Source organism: Mustela nivalis, assembly GCF_964662115.1.
Source record: "Mustela nivalis genome assembly, chromosome: 9".
In the NCBI taxonomy this organism is placed as follows: domain Eukaryota; kingdom Metazoa; phylum Chordata; class Mammalia; order Carnivora; family Mustelidae; genus Mustela; species Mustela nivalis.
The window spans coordinates 27,713,157-27,729,630 of record NC_139028.1 but is presented as its reverse complement, the minus strand read 5'-3'; the positions used below and the strand labels follow the sequence as shown (position 1 = coordinate 27,729,630).

The 16,474-nt window shown below is 53.6% G+C and overlaps 1 protein-coding gene across 3 annotated transcripts in view; it reads right to left on the bottom strand.

Annotated features, from left to right (window-relative positions):
• Positions 1-16,474, bottom strand: part of SLC37A2 (solute carrier family 37 member 2) — a 24,572-nt gene extending 8,098 nt beyond the window's left edge. The window contains exons 1-9 of one of the 3 annotated variants that reach the window (XM_082683274.1): positions 15,818-16,474; positions 4,254-4,335; positions 3,690-3,783; positions 3,499-3,577; positions 2,395-2,530; positions 2,140-2,216; positions 1,077-1,243; positions 468-511; positions 32-184 (exon numbers count right to left, since the gene is read on the bottom strand). In XM_082683274.1, the coding sequence (XP_082539400.1) occupies positions 32-184; positions 468-511; positions 1,077-1,243; positions 2,140-2,216; positions 2,395-2,530; positions 3,499-3,577; positions 3,690-3,783; positions 4,254-4,335; positions 15,818-15,876 (891 nt within the window). In that variant the 5' untranslated portion in view covers positions 15,877-16,474. Of the gene's footprint in view, positions 1-31; positions 185-467; positions 512-1,076; positions 1,244-2,139; positions 2,217-2,394; positions 2,531-3,498; positions 3,578-3,689; positions 3,784-4,253; positions 4,336-6,672; positions 6,798-15,817 lie in introns of those variants that run through there. The other 2 variants (XM_082683273.1, XM_082683272.1) reach the window with 2 other exon arrangements.

The following is a 16,474-nucleotide window of genomic DNA, read 5'->3' as shown; positions in this document are numbered from 1 at the left end:
TCCAGAGAGCTCCAGGCCACGAACTTCTCACCGGGATGCGGAGCGCCCCTAGGAAGCTGATGGCCGAAGGCTGCGCCCTTGGCTCCTTGGAGCACCTGCCCGCGCTCTCCAGGCTGCTCTCCTTGTTGGTGCGAGGACCGTTCCCCAGGTCCTCAGGGCTGTCTGGGTTCTCTTCCAGCCCATCCTGAACAGAGAAGAGCCCCGGCTGGGAGCACAGCCAGAGGCCACTGCCCGCCAGCTGGGGGGGCAACCCAAGCGGCAGGCCGAGTCTCCCAAGCTGGAGGAGGTCCGCGCCCCCCTTTGCGACTGAACAAATGTCCCACCAGGCCCCATCAGTCTGTCATGGAGCCACCCTAAGGTCCTGCCACTGAGCCTGTGAGCTAACTGTGGGCGCACAATGCCCCTACTGCCCCCAGTCCTCTCTGGGACCTGCCCCCATGGATGGAGTCACGGGCGGAGAGGCTCACACTAGTGTGGTGCTGGGGAGCTGCGCAGTCCACATCTTCTGGGTCTGAAAGAAAAACCCAACCTTCTAAGAAGCTTCCCAGCAGGCCCTGCCCCCAGCCGCCAAGTTAATGGCCAGTCTACTTCCCAGCAAGAGGGAGCCTGGAACCCGGGCTCGGGAGGCACCTCCAGGCCTGGCTCCCCTAACGCCACCGGTGTCACTAAGGGCCTTGTGGGCCCCCATTCTGTGGCTACCAAGTGGCTACAAGGGCGGGCTGAGCTATCTCCCAAGGCCGTCAGAGAATGGGGAAGAGGACAGCAAGTGACAAGGGTCCCATCACCTCCCACTCCCCCCCGCTCACACGTCAGAGCCAGCACTTGCCAGGCAACCACAGGCCAACTGCTTAGTCCCCCAGCCCTGAACCAATAGCAAGTAAAGGCTGTTCGTCTCCCTCTTCGTCTTCTTTTACAAGTGAAAAAGGAAAAAAGGCTGAAGCCCAGAGAGGCAGCTAGTCCCTGGCCACACACACACCAGTAGTCCTCCCCCAGGGCCAGCTGCCTTCCCCCGGGCCCCAGGAAGAGAAGGAGGAGGCTCAGTTCTGAGCCCCGTAGGGAGGGCGGGGGCCACTCACATTCGATGAGAAAGAGGAAGGTGAGGACACCCATGGCAGCGGTGATGATGCCCGGCACCACGAAGGACAGGCCCCAGTGCTCATTCACCCAGACGCCAGCGATCAGGGAGCCCAGGATGTTGCCCACGGATGTGTGTGAGTTCCAGATGCCCATGATGAGCCCCCGCCTGGAGGGGAGGGAGGCAGGACCAGGAAAGACAGGGGAGAAGAGTAAAAGAAAGTCAAAACAGAAGCACAGGGTTCATCACCCCCGCCCTGGCCAAGTGCAAATAGCTGGCTGCCTCCAGCCTCCAGCCTCCAGGCCCAAAGACAGCATGGGGGGAGGTGGGGAGGGCTTGCCAGGTGCCAAGCAAGGGACAGCCAAGGCCGGGGGTCCTGCTCCCCTCATCCAGCGACTGGAGCCAGCTCACACAGGCCTTCCAGATGGAGCTCCCCCCACCCCGAGCACTTCTGGCCCCCACTCCTCTCTTCCCTCTTGTCCTGGGGCTGTTACTCCAAATCTGGGTCCTCAACCAAGGCCACCCCACCTCCAGGGGACACAGGCAGTGTCTGGGCGTTTTTAACTGTCCCAGCTCCACGTATGCTTCTGGCATCTAGTGGGTAGATGCTGCTAAACATCCTGCCATGTGTAAGGTTGCCCCACAGCAAAGAGCGACCAGCCCCAAATGTCTTGTAGGGCTGAGCTGGAGAAACCCTGCTCAAAACCAACTTCTCCCCCCCCCCCGCCCCCACAGAAACCAGTTCAAGTACATAATAATAATAATAATAATAATAATAATGCTTTATAGGTTTCATTTTTGTCTTCATGCAAAATGGAAATTAGTCAATTATGAGGAAAAAGTGTAACAAGGGTGGCCTGTCCTGTGGACTAAAACCTTATCCATGAGAAAAATCAGTAATGCTTTTCAGCCACTAAAACATTGAACTAAATGTGAAAGTCAGCAAGACAGACCCAAGTTTCTAACCTTTCACCCTGAAATTATACTAAGGGCCATGAGAGACCTCCTCACTCCCCACAGCCCTCCCTGCCTACCTCCCGTTCCTCCTCCCTCCGCACACTCACTTTCCTTTTCCGAACCAGTTGCCAACGCAGGTCACCACAGAGGGCCAGCCTGTGGTCTGGACAAGTCCGTTGCAGATCTGCAGGGAGACTGGAGATGAGTGGGACAGGCCTGGGCCATGGTGCAGACTCCTTCTGCCCCCTCCCGGGCTGCGGGGCCCTCCCCAGCCCTCACCAACCCCAACCAACCACACTAGCAGCCTCTACAACCCTCCCCACGATGGAGCAGAGGTCTGAGTGCAAGACAGGGGCTCGTACCTGGATAAGCACAAAGTACCAGAGCACATGGATGTTCCAGAAATATCCAAGGCCAAAGAGCGAGGTAAAAAGGCCGCTGAGCAACATTCCAGCTGAAAGGTAGTAACGGAGGGGGAGCCGCTCCCCAAAAATTCCGCTGGAGAAGAGAGTTGGATCTGTGGTTAATCACCAGCTGCCTCCTCCCGGCACCCCTGAGCTGCCTCTGGCCCAGGTGGCCACCGACCACCTCTGTGCAGCCTGCCACCTGCCAGGGAGGCCCCTGAGTCTCCACTCACTGGACTTTGCTGCCTCAGTTGCCATTGCTAAACATGCTCCTTGAAACGTTTGTTGTCCCCTTGGCCTGCTCACCCCTTTGCCTTTGCTGACCACTCCTTCTCACAGACTTGCCCCAGGGCGCAGTCCCTTGTATCAGCTTTATGGCTCCAACTGGGTAGCCTCCATCCTGACCTCTCCCACTGAGGGGTCACACCCAGATGCCTTCCGGACATCTTCACTTGGTTGCCCCCAAACATATGCAGCTCTGCACTCTACGACTGAACTCTCCCTCCTCCTCCTCCTCTCAGTCCCGTGGCCTGTGCCCCTCCTCCAAGTGAGTGTGGCACCCCCATCCTTGGTCACCAAACCACCACACTGGTTTGGAACCAGCTGTGAAGCAGGCCCCTCTGTTAGGCTGTGAGCCACTGGAAGGCAGTACCTGGCGTTCTTCCCATTTGGTTCTTGGCAACAGACAGCAGGCTCACTACGTCAAAGCCATGCTTGCTGGGCTAATTTAGGCCTAGGAGAGGCTGACGGTTTTCCTAGCCATGTCCATGTCCACGGCCACCCACAAAGGATCCCAGTTCAGGAAAAAAAAAAACCCATATTCCAACCATCCCACCACCACTGTCATCTGTGAGAGTAACCTCAGAGGAAACACTTTCTAGGAAGAAGCAGCTACAGAAGCCTGCCAGGTGAAGGAGTCGGCCGGGTGACCGTGGGAAGGAAAGGAGAATGGCCAGGCGCTGGTGGTGTGGGCCCATGTCTTTGCCTCTCGTCGACCTGGGGGAGCCCTCAGCTCTGGGGCCCCCCACTGTGAGACAGTCACAGGCTTGGCCCATCTCCTACCTGATGAACATGCCGATGGCGTAAGCCACAAGGAAGGCATTGTCCACGGCCCCCAGTAACTCTTTGTAGTTGTTCTTATCTGGAAACAGAGGGGAGAGGCAGAGAGCTGGTGCTTGGCGGCCCCTGCAGGAAACCCTTTCTGGCCCCAGACAACCTCTTCCTGCGGCAAGAGCAATGTGCCCCGTTCCTACCGAATGGAGCCCAGTCACACCACGTTGTGTCATTGATACTGTGGCTGTCGTTGATGGGATTGATCAGCTCCGAGCAGTTCTGGTGCAGACGGCTCTGAAGAGGCGAGAGGGTGCACAGGTCGGGGCTCACCTCCTGACATCAGAGCCCACTCGGCCCTGAGCCGAGCAAACCATCTCCCTCCCCAACCACACCAGCACCGCGGCCGGCACCGTGGACTCCGTGAGCCTTCCTGTGGCAGCTCCTCCTGCAGGAACCCGCCACAGGGGCAAGGGGCCGTGCGTCAGACCCTCCACGAAGGGCAAGGTGAGTCTGAGCAGAGCCCATACAGCCTGCGGTCCCTGCCCTCCCGTTCCCGCCATAGCCCATTGACACTGCTGTCCAAAGGAGCACCTAGGGAAAGTTCCCTAAGAAGAACAACTACTAAAAGTGAGGGTTGGCCATGTGAAGGCCGTTCATCTCCGTGGCTCCAGTTAGGGAATAAGATTCAGACCATTCTACTAGAGTTGATTTCTGCGGGAGCCCAGCATCTCCTGCATTCTTCCTCACCGCCAGGCCAGCCTCACCTTGACAACACTGATGGGCTTCCTGGACATGTGATAACAGGTGTAGATGAAGAAGGTCAGCACCAGGATGAAGCCTCGGAACCTGCAGGGAGAGGCGGGTGCCTGGGTTAGTGGGAGGTCGGTCTCGGCTCAGGAGCAGTGTCCCACGTGACCCACTCTGGCAACCCCAGGGCCTCCACACGGCCAACGCTCTAATTCAGGGTCCAACCGGACACAAGTTCCTTGGGACAGAGGCCAAGGGGAGGGTGGGAACAGATGCCCAGAGGCTGGCGCACTCAGAGAGCCCAATCTCTCTGGTCCCAACTCCTGTGGCCTTCCAGCAGAGCTGGCCCAGCCCCCTAGACCACACAAATTATGCACCCCTCTCCCCCAGACCGCTTCTGTCATCTCCCATCACCTCTCTTGTCCTGTGACCTCACTAAGGTCAGGAAGCCCCTGTGTGTGCACTGCTGAGACAGGGGAGCAACCAAGTAGAATTGTTTTTAAAAAATACCAGCAATGGTTTTAATGGTGGGAGCAGGCGGGAGGTCGCCATGGCTTGTCTCTAAAGTGAGCTCACGACTCCTCTTAAACCTTGAACACAGCAGGCCTAGCAGTGGCTGCAGCCCAGGAAGAGCAGAGCCAGACACCTCTGGAAATGTAGCAACAGTGGAGAAGCCGGGGCCAGAATCCACATCCTCTTCCCAGGCCCAGTCTGGTCAGTCCCATGGGACAGAAGGCTCATTCTTGGGCTCATTTTTTCCATCTGTGGCTCACACATCACATGCGCCCTCTCCTTCCCCCACTTCTCATCCCAAGGACCAGTCTGGGATGGAAAGAACAGTTCAGTCAGGCACCTCTCAAGCGTGCACCCCATGTCCAGGCCCTGCCCTTCTTTGGGTGGGCTGGGGGAAGGGCCTCAACATCCTCCTGAGTCAATGTTTGCTTCCCCAGGAGAGCATCAGCTGAGCCGAGTCAGCAGCCAGCAGCCAAAACGTACATGGAAAACAGACCTTGAGAAGGGCCCACAAGCCAGGAGGAAGGGGCAGGCGTTAGGAAAGATCCAGAGCCTTGGGTTTTTCAAGATCTCATGGAGAAGAATGGACAAGGGGAGGAGAGGCCCTGGAGAACTTTCCATCCTCAGCTCCATGAACCTAAGGAGTAGGATACTTTGCCCTCTTATGAACCTAAGGGGTAGGATACTTTGCCCTCTTTAGGGAACTGCCTTCAAACCCCGAACTCACTTCCCCCCAATTTCAGAAGAGCCTGGATTTAGGTTGGGCTCTCAGGCCCCTTCTTCCTTTACCCTGGACTTGAGCTTCCTACCCGGGTTCTCTGACTCCCCTCTCTCCACAACCTCATGGTGCATTTTCTCAAGAGAACTAAGTCACACACACTCACACACCCACCCATTACCAGGCTTAACATTTTCCAGCCACCCTCCATGCTGTTGAGAACGAAGTTCCAACTATTTGGTCTGGATTGTATGCTCCTCTACAACAAACAGGGCCCCCTGGCCACCAGTTCCCAGGGACACATGGGTGGGTCACAGAGGAGAACTCCCTTGAGTTCTCCAGGGAATGTGGGGTCACTCTGAGGGACTGTCACAGTGACCAACATCAGAAAGCTTTGCGGCAGCCATGTTTTCTAGGTCCCAGCCACAGGCATATGGCCTATGCCTCCTAGTTCAGAGGCTTGTAGAATTTGGGGACATTCTCTGAGGGGATTTGAAGAGGGAAGGTGTCCAGCTGGCCTTCCTCAAAGAGGAATGGCTGGGAGGAAGCAATGGCCCCGCAGACAGCCGGTCCAGTGCCCTGTCTGGGAAGCACTGGGGCGGGAGAAACTAAGCACTTTTGGGCTGCCTCTGGTGTACTGGGGAGCCGAACACAAGTCCCTCCATCTTTTCCCCTCTGGTTTCCTCAGCAGTGGCATGTGGATGAGAGCACCAAGCCTGTCTATCTCAAAGACAAGTGAACACAATGGGACCCTCCCCCGAGTTCCCAGGTCCCTGTTGGACCATCTTTAAGCCCCCACTCCCACCCCTCCCAGGGCTCAGCTGAGCCTAGCATGGCTGCTAGCTATACTGACTGTGGAGACAAATCAGATTTCCTCTGCGTCTGACAGATCCCTGAGGCCCCACTGAAGCTCCCAGCTCTGACTGTTCTCCCATGACAGGCCCAGCAGTGAGGAAGACCCTTGTCAGCCACAGACCCTGGTGTTGCCTGGGAAGCCCTCCCGGGAGCTGGTCAGAGCCGCCCGGAGGCCTAGCACAGTTCCCAGCTCCCCCTGCTCTTCCCACACACACTCCCCTCCCCCACCCGGCTTCACCTCTGAGCCCGCAGTGGGATGGCGTGGAGACTCTGGCCTGCTGCGGCCTGCCCAGATGCTCCCTGGAGAGCAGATAAGGAGGGTCGGGAGGGGCCCACACGAGTATCCAGACCTGGGAGATTCCAGCCCTGCCCTCCTCCAGGAGCCCGGCCTGCCCTTTCCCTCTGCTCTGACCTCAACCTCCAGGAGAAAAGCTGACACCCAAGAAAGCAGAAGAGTCATGAATCTAGGGGGTTGTGGGGGGTGGGGCAGGAGGCCCTCAGGCGTGCCGTGATGTCAGGCCTGGCATCAGTGCCCTCTGGGACTTCCTCCCTGGACTGCAGAGAGGTGCGGGGAGGAGCGCAGAGGCCCGCGGCTAGCTGGGCAGAGCGCCCTTGGAGCCAGGCCTCCTGTCCGATCAGTCCACTTCCCATTCCACAGTCCTTTTTCCATTCCATTCCACTTTGGCTGCTATTCCGAGAAAAAGGCCAAGGTGCCACCGTTCAAAGGGGACTGGGGTCACTGATCAGGTGGAGGGCTGAGCTAAGCCAACCAAAAGCTGCCAGATTCAGAGCCTCTCACAGGAAAGATAGCTGAGAGGCTCCGGGGTGTGCAGAACCACAGGTTTCACTTCCCTTCTTACCAGCCCTTTCTTCGGAACCAAGAGGCCCCCGGAAGGGAGCAGTGGGCCCTGGGGGGCAGTGAGGGGAGGGATGGCAGCCCAGGTCCTGGGCCAGGCTGGGCTGACAGGCCAGGCACAGCGAGGCCCCCAGACGGTTCCAAATGAGGCCACCTGCTCCGTGACCGACCCCCTAAATCTTTGTTAGCAGGAAGTGGCACTTCTTAGAGTCCTAGCCTCCCCCAACCCAGCACTGGTTACTCAGTAACCAAATTAGATAGTGAGACGAACTAGCTATCTCTTAACTGTTAGTGGACAGTCCAGACTCGGCACGGGGACTTCTGAGGTGAGGACAAGGATCGATGTGTCCCAAAGCAGCAATGGATTAAAAACAAATAAAACCCCCACAGGACCTGTTACCACCACTAGTACAACAACCCGGAACAACAAGAAACAGCAGAAGAGAGGGACGTTGGTCTTAGGAGGTGATGGAAAAAAGCACCCTTTCCCCAGTAGCCACCCGGTCAACCCTAGTACCTGCTTCCTTGCTTTCCAATCACATTCCAATCACAACCCCCTACCCCGTAAGGCCAGTGAGGACTTCAGCTCCCTCAACAGCCACCCTCTACGCCCCCGTGCCTCAACCAGGGGCTGCTAGTGGACGGCTAGGGCTGCTCAGGTAGCCAGGTGACAGGCTGCTTGTGGTTGCTGGTGAGCTTGGCACTTGCCCTGAGGAAATGGGACTTGGTGGCCTGTCTTTGGAGGTCCCTGTTCTGGGACTCCACAGATCTGAAAAGGATAGAGGCTGAGCCCAGAGCCAGGCCTTCAGCATACAGGGTGGGACAGGGGCAGGTCATGGCTAGACGGGCCCAAAGCCCTCTGGGGGCAGAAAGTCAGCCAAAGGAATCCACTCCTTGTCACCCTTCCTCCAGCTGGGACTCAAGAGCTTGCTCGGAGACATCAGCTTGATTCAGAGCTTGGTCCCGAGATCCTTTCCAGCAAAGGGAAAGACTGGCAGGTGGCCATAAGAAGCCCAGGACTTCGCAGGATAAATGAGCAGATAAGTTCATGATCACTTTTAGGAAAGCAGAAAGCTTGCACAAGGAGACTCGGTGAGGGAAGCCCGAGACCGTCAACAGACAGCCATGGCTTCAGCTCCAGCATGATGTGTTGTCTAGGCAGCTGGAAACGTCTGGAAGGGCGTGAGAGTTGGAAGGGTTTGGAAGAGGTGGTTGACATTATGCAAATAGCACAGATGGAAATGTCCTGGGGATGGCAGAGTCAGGGTCCCGCCTAGCAAGGCAAGATGATGGACTTCCCCTGGAGAGTCTCTGGCCGCCTAGAGCGTGAAGTGTCAGGGGTCCGAGGCGTGAGCCCGGGGCCAAGAGGAGAGCAGCTGCTTGGCCCCCTACATACACACCGACTCAGGAACCCTCCGAGACTCTGCCCCGATGTCTGTCCTTCATCTTGTCGTTACGTTTGGATGGCTCCAGTCCGACCTCAGCACTCAGTTGGCACAATTTGAATGGAAGAAATAAGGCCTTGACCACCCACGTCCATCATGCCAGACCCGTCCACAGGCCCTAAGTCAGATCCTCTTCCCAAAGCCAAGGGAGGTAGGAGTCTGCTCTGCAAGACGGGAAAGAGGAAACGGCAGAGGGGAAGAGGAAGCAGAAGGCAGCTGGGGAGAGGGCAGCCATCACGAGTGACAGGGGAGGGGAGACCACAGGGACGAGTGACAGGGCAGGGGAGACCACAGGGCCATGCTGTGTGACCAGCTCTGACCGCGCGGTGGGGGCAGGGATAATAGTGTGTCCCCCAGTTTCTCCATCTGGATCTCCAGTCCTTTCCAGAGCAGCCCCTCACGGCCACAGCTCATTTTGAGGCCCCCTTTCTGTGGCCCTTACCAAGGCCTTCTTCGCAGCTACCAGAAAAGTGAGACAAGACAATGCTACTCAGGCAGCAATGGGGGCCCTGATCGGGGTCCCAGCAGAACAGGGAAAAGATCACCAGACTTAGACCAAAAGAGACTGTGTCCCGCTGCTGACTGTGGCCTTGAGTGAGTTGAACTAACGTAAGGTGATCAAGTCCCGCACGCAAGAGTGTCAGAGGATTGAGATGTGGGGGGTGAGGAAGCCTCCGGCATACAGCAGGGTCTGGGGATGTATTCGAAGGGCTTCTGTGTCCCCTGGGGGTGGGCGCTAGGATCTGGCCACGAGAGCCCTCCGTAAACTCTAGAAGGGGAGCCGTCTGTTCCAGCGGAGGCCAGCTGGCAGCCTTGGCCTTTCCAGCTCACCGGGGAAGATCAGGGTGTGGGGAACAAACAGTGATGTGGGAGTTCACAGCTCCTGCCTTCCTGCCTGCCCAAAGCCTTCCTCCCCCCAATTCCTGCTCATCCAGCCAGTCCCGCCTCCCACGGGCTCCTCTTCTCCTTGTCCTGAGTGCTTCTCCCTCATGGGGCCCCAGGAAATGGGCCCAGCCCCATGAGCGCCGGCTGCAGTCATCTCTGGCCAGAGGCCCATGTTCCCAGCTGCCCCCAGACATGCCCACGCAGACGCGGGGCCTGAAGGCGGGGCACCGGCCAGGCCCAGGGCTGGGAGGACTCTACCGGCCCCAGCCTGACACAGAGGAGGAGGGGCAGGAGTAACATCTCCCTGGAAGGAAACCTCTGTGGCTCCGACTTTTGCTCCCACAGTTCGAGCTGCCTGTCTCCCTCTGGGGGCCACTCCCTCCGTGCTCCTCTGCTCCCATCCAGTAGTAGCTACATGGGTCAGTCTTCCCTTCCATGCCGTTGCCGGCTCCGTGGCCTCTGCTCAGGACACCTCCAGATCCCCTGGGTCAAGGCCACCTTCTCCTCCTGCTGAAGCTGGATCCTTCCCTCCAAACACAGACATGCACGAGCACTTAGCGCTGACCAAGGACGGACCGTGAGCCAGGACCCGGGCCCCCACGCCCCAGGCCCTGGGCCGTGTGATTTCCTCATCTTTTCACTTTCACCCGAACCCTGTGGTGTAGTTACATGGTCATTTCCACGTTATAGACGAGGCCCTACAACCTCAAAGGGATGGAGTGATCTGTGTGAGGCCAGCCGGCCCTGGGACATGTCCCCTGACACAATCTCAGCAGGAGGAGATCAGAAGGACCCCGGGCCAGGGAGAAGGACTAACCTGGGTGCAAATTCCGGCTGGGTCACGTACTAACTACAGGGGTCGGACAAGCTGCAGAGCTTCTCTGGGCCTTGTGACACCCATAGGTGAGGTGGGGAAACAACTCATTGCCTTGCAGTGAGCTACAAATCAACACTGTCTGGCACAGAGTAGTCGAAAAGGCGAGGAAAAGGAGAGTCAGTAATTAAGGGTCCGTCAGTGGTTCGCACGAGCCTCGGCCTGGTCTAAGTTCTTCACACACGGGGCCTCACGTAACGCTCACACAGTCCTGTGAGGCGGGCTTTGCTCCTGCCCGCTCGACACGCGGGGGATCCAAAGCTCACAGTGACTCCAGCCTCCGGTGTCCTAGTAGAGGAAGGTCTAGCTAGACCTGCTTTCTTCGCTTCTGCTTCAACGCCCTCTTTGGGGACATGGGGAGGCAGTAAGTCTGAGAAGACTTTGATCCTTAGTTTCAGGAAGGTAGGCCCAGGTCTTAATCATTACTACAAGCCCCAGAGCTCAAGATAATAAAAATAATAAAGTAATAAAAATAATAATGTGCCTACAGTAGGCACCACGTTAATGCTTAGTGTGTGATAGGAGTCCAGCCCTACACCCAGCAGGAAAGGACAAGGACACTTACTCAGGGCCCTTCACCGGCCACGGGAAGTTAAGAATGTTCTCGTATCAGGTTTATCCTGTAGAAACTGAGGCTTAGAGAAGGCAATTGCACGAAGCATACCGTGGTGAAAGGATTTCAGTCCAGATCTGGCTTAACTCTGGGAGATGTTGGCCAACACAGTACATAGCTGGAATCATACTTTGAATGACGTGTGGTTGTAGAAAGCTGTGTTAGGTGTATTCATGAGTTCTTCTAAAACGCTGGTGTGGGACAGGCTGTTGATAATTATCTACCCTCCCCAACCCTATTTCCTCTAAAACAGAAGTTACTCTGGCTAAATGGTATAATTAATACATATGGATGAAACTCCATTAGGAATAATAGCGGCAGACATGTACAACTGGCACACACGGTGATAAGATATGGTGGGGTTTTCTGTTTTTGTTTTGTTTTTTAAGAAGAGAAAAAGAAAAGTTTTATCCTAAAGTAAAATGACCGGTCATTCCAAAATAAGAAAGAGGACAATAAAGGACAAAACCTGAAGGGATACATTTGTAGAAGTTTGTGAAAAGAGGATTGGATTTCCTTCGGATGATAGTACATGCAAATAAGGAGTCTGAAAATAAATAATTATGGTAAAGTTTTGTCCAAATCTGGCTCAGTTTTTGTTTTATTTGTATTATTTTAAAAAAGAGTACAAAAGTAGAATCTGATTTTCTCTGCTAAAGTGCCAAAATTTCCTTGAATGTTGGCTATTGGTCTGCTTTTAAAGAGAGGATGTAAAAAAAAAAATTTTTTTAACCTCCTGGGGAACCTGCCTAGATGGCAAACATCCAGTGTCCTACAGAATAATTTTCTATACTTTGTAAAACAAAGATTTTTAGGAAACAGTTCAGTTTCTTTACAATGTTACCTTCTAAGTTTATTTTTTATTGTATTATCATCACTTTGAAATGGGCAGACAAGAAGTTTCTTAGGCACTCACGATGAGCACTCAAATGTCCTAACAAATTTTGATGTTTTGCTTTTCCAAAATCAAGTCCTAAATGCAAAATAAAATTAAACTTTCTGGACACCTTTCATACTTAAAACTATGAATGAGACCCCCAAGAGAGCCTCTGGAAAGTTTACTTTTTCACTTTTTATAAAAAGAGAGGGGATGGGGCACCTGGGTGACTCAGTGGGTTAAAGCCTCTGCCTTCCGCTCAGGTCATGATCCCAAGGTCCTGGGATTGAGCCCCGTTTCGAGCTCTCTGCTCAGCAGGGGGCCTGCTTGCCAACCCCCCCACCCCGCCCCTCTCTGCCTTCGTCTCTGCCTACTTGTGATCTCTGTCTGTCAAATAAATACTCTTTAAAAAAATAAAAAGAGAAGGGCTGCAAATAATTAGTTTTATTTGATATGTTGCTATCAACCAACTGCATGGAAATAGCTGTGAAATCAGAAGAGACACTCAGCCTCGACTAGGTTACATTTCTAAGGGCAAAATGTTATTATTTATATTAACAGCTCACAAATGGTAGGCTACATGAGCAGTTTGTCCAGATTTCTCAGTGCCCTCCGGGTCCAAGATCTACCACCATGTATCCGTGGCCTGGCAGCCCTGTCTAACAGTAATATTACAGGCGACCAGTCACGATTTTTGGTTCTGATTTAAAATGCTACCTGGGTTGCAACCTTACTTCTTTAATTTGAATTGAACATCTTCTAGGTCAGTGGTTTTCAACTCGGGATGGACATCAGAATTTCCTATGGAGTTCTATGAAAATAGAGGCATAGGGGCACTTGGCTGCCTCAGTAGGAAGATAGTGGGACTTCTGATCTGGGGGTTGTGAGTTTGAGCCCCACACCAGGTGTAGAGCTTACTTATATAAATAAAATACAGATGTGTAGGCCTTACTCCAGACTGACAGAGTCTCCTGAGTTGATATTCTTGGTATGTCCTTGGGATATTATATAAATTCAATCTCAGGATTTTTAAATATCTCAAGATCTTTTTCCTCCATACAAATTGTATTCATTCATTTTTATAAGTAAAAATGTAATGTTCACCATCTTCTTTGAATTTACCTTACTGTGTTTTTAGACACTAGATTTTTAATTGGCTGGATTTTGTTTTGCGTATCTCAGGAACATTTCCTGGTTAGCCACATTTTCTGGTCACAAATTCTCATCAGGTTGTTCACTTCTGAAAACTATCATAGTACGTTAATTCACACCCCTTTAGGTTTCTGTCACCTATAGGCCGTTGTTTCATTCTGATACTTCCTAAAGGCTCTGCAATCCGCTGTAGGCCAAAAGTTGCATCTTTACCAATCGAGAACTATCTCAGAAAAGCACTGTCCCAGACACTCAGTCTTGGGGTATAGGTCTCTCACGGCATTGCTTACATGTCTGGAAAGAACATATAGGCAGATTGAGGCAGGACTTCCAGAACTCCAGGGAAGAAGCAGACAGGCTTAGGTGATTGCTAACCCAAGATTCAATGGAATAAGAATCACAGAAGCCCAAGTGAACTGATGAGGGACAGCTGTCGTTATGTTTAGAATATTGTTGATGTTACAATGTTCGATTTTCTGGAAATACGAGGAAGCACTTCTAGTTCTTCCTCAGCAGTGTATAACCCAAAACAATTCAATAGACTCTGTTTTTGTAAACTACAACAAAACACTTGCACATTTCTTATTCTCCCTACCAGACCGCCCCCCACCCCCAAATTCAGAAACTTTTGTTGAGGATTCCTGCTTTTCATAGCAATATGGTTATTAGCAAGCATTCAATAAGAAATTGACCTTTTGTTGGTGTTTTTTAAGAAGGCTACATGCCCAGTGTGGAGCTCCAACTCAGAGGATGGGAGACCAAGACCTGAGCGGAGATCAAATGTCAGATGCTAACCCCACTAAGCCACCCGGGCGCCCTGCCCTTTTTTTTTTTTTTTTTTTTAAACACGGATGTAATTCAAAAAATTGATTATATAACCAAGGCCTTACGTGGAATGTCCTATTTGACAGTGATGATCATTTAATCAGATATAGCCAGCCCCTTTTAAGGAACTAATATTGACTATGTGGAGCCAATACTAATAAAACCCTCCCAAGAAACCTGGCTTACTGTGTTCCCTTACAGGCAAATAAGGAAGGTCATTCCCTGGCAGGCCCAGGACATGCAGGGTATTTGAGGGACTTTAAGAAGAGAAGAATTTGCCCAATTTATAGGTACAGCAGGTAAAACCTAGTGTGAAAAGCAGTGTCATGTCTTCCTAAACGCTAAGTAAATAATAAATAATAATAAATAAATAAAGGCTTTTAAAAGTCCAGTCTAAGATTTCTTATGAAAACTTCCAGCAAAGCAACTTAACAAGGCTCATATTGTAGATGAACACTCTTGCTGTTCATATATATATATGTATATATACATATATATATATATAATATCAGATCAAATCTAATGAGACCGGCCTTATTTTGTGATCAAGAATCATCTTTGTAAGTATTTTTGATCAAAGTAGGGGAGACTTTTGGGAAGAAAAAAAAACTGGACACCCCTCCAGTTATCAGATTCTAGCCTTTCCTTGACTTTGGGCTATTTTATAATGCTTTGAAGCAGCAGGTGACTGTTAAGTCGTACAAACTGTGTGAACGAAAGGACAGTCTCCAATTCATAGTTTTTTCTCCCAACCTGCGGAAAAGTCAGTTTGGTCTCAAAATTCCTGATTTACAAATGGCCAACTTCTTCAGACTCTTTTTAAATTGCGGTAAGATACACATCACATAAATTCTACCATTGTCAAGGGTACAGGTCAGGGGCCTGAAGTGCCTTTCCATTGCCCTGCAACCATCCCCGCCATCCGTCCCCAGAACTTTCCGTCTTCCCAAGCTGAAACTCTGTACCCATTAAACAACAGTTCCCTCTTCCCCCCTTCCTGGACATGTTCTGCCTCTCTCATTATAAGTCAAATAAAATCTTTAGCACATGTTCATTTTTGTAACCTATCAGAGCCATGATTTCAACTTTTTATGAAAAAATATTTTAACAGTCCTAAGCTCCAGAAGGATCAAAGAAGTAATGGAAACGAGCGAAGACGGATGGAAGTGACTGAGGGCTGTCACCAGTGAGGATTGTCACCACTTGGCAAGCGCTGTGATCAACCATCCCAGCCTCCCTCAGGGGAGAGGGTTGGGTATGTAGGATTTTCTGTCTTAAAACCAGTAAGTTGGTCGTCTTAAGAGCACCCACCCTATCCAAAAGAGATCCTCAACCCCTAGTCATATAATTTGGGAATATAGGCCTAGTGTTGTTACACGGTTTCTCAAGAGAAGCCAGGGGTCTGGCTATTTACGTTAAATTTTACAATTTGTCAATGATGGCAGCTAACACAATGCCCCCAAAACACTGTGCAGACCAAGCAGACTGCTCCAGTGTGTGGGCTCTGATGGGGAGGGAGCTGGAAGCCCCCCACCCCACCGCACAGCCCCGCGAGGTCAGGAAGGAGGCTACTGCAGAAGCCCGGGCACTCCTTGGGCGGGGGTGATGGTTCAGCGGAGGAGCAGCTGTGGCTCTGATCTCAGAGGTCTGTCCCTCGCCACCCCACCCCGCCCAGGGTGAGGTTTCAGGACACTGAGTTCTGGCCTCTGTATTATCCAAGGAGTAGGAGAGAGCAAAAGGGCCACTCAGCAACTCCTTCGGCCCCTGGATCAGCAGTTCCATCAGCCCCTGGCCTCTGTGGCCCCGCACGCAAGCCCAGGTTCGGTGGGGTGTGCGAGGCGAGCTGTTCCCCGGCTGTCCCCCGCCGGTCCCCGCACGGCCGGGGCCGCTTCCTGCCCTCCGGCGCTCCGGGGCCGGCGGGGAGCTGCTCCGGGACCCGGTGCGCCTCCCTCCCCGAGCCCGGCTCACCAGCTGTCCCTGGAGAAGGTGCGCAGGAACCAGACACCCGGAGCCAAGGAAGACCGCATCGTGCCGGTCCGGGATCCGAGGCGGAGAATGTGGCCGAAGGAGGGCGCGGGGCCAGGCGCGTGGCCCTCGCTGGCAGTCGGCCGGGTTTAAATGCCCCGCGGCCCGGCCCGCCCCGGCTCGGCGGCCAGACGCCCGGAGCCCCCGCCCCCTTGCACCTGAAGGCCCTCGGGGTCCGCCCGGCGCGAGCCGACCGCCAACCTCCGGCACCTGCATTTTCTCGCGCTCGGCCTCCCAGCTGGCGGCCCTCGGAGCTTCTCGGGGCTCCTCCCGCTTTGCACTTTCTGCTCACTTCCCGCCTGGGTACCGAAAGCCGCGAGCCAGGCTAGTCCGCTCTCCGCGACCTTCCGTCTGCGCGCCGCTGTCCCTGCAGCCCTGCAGCGCCCTTCTGTCCTGAGGAGTGGCTCCTGACACCCACCGGGAAACTGAGGCGCGTGGGGGACCAATACCGACGCGATACCTGGTGGTCCCCCATGACACTGATCTGAGCGCGGGGGCACCCTCGGAGCACAGGAAGTTTTTCAGGGAGTCACGGTGTTGGCCCAAACATCTCTCTCAGGCCCCACAGGGCCTTCCTGTCCCACTCCCAATCCAGACTGT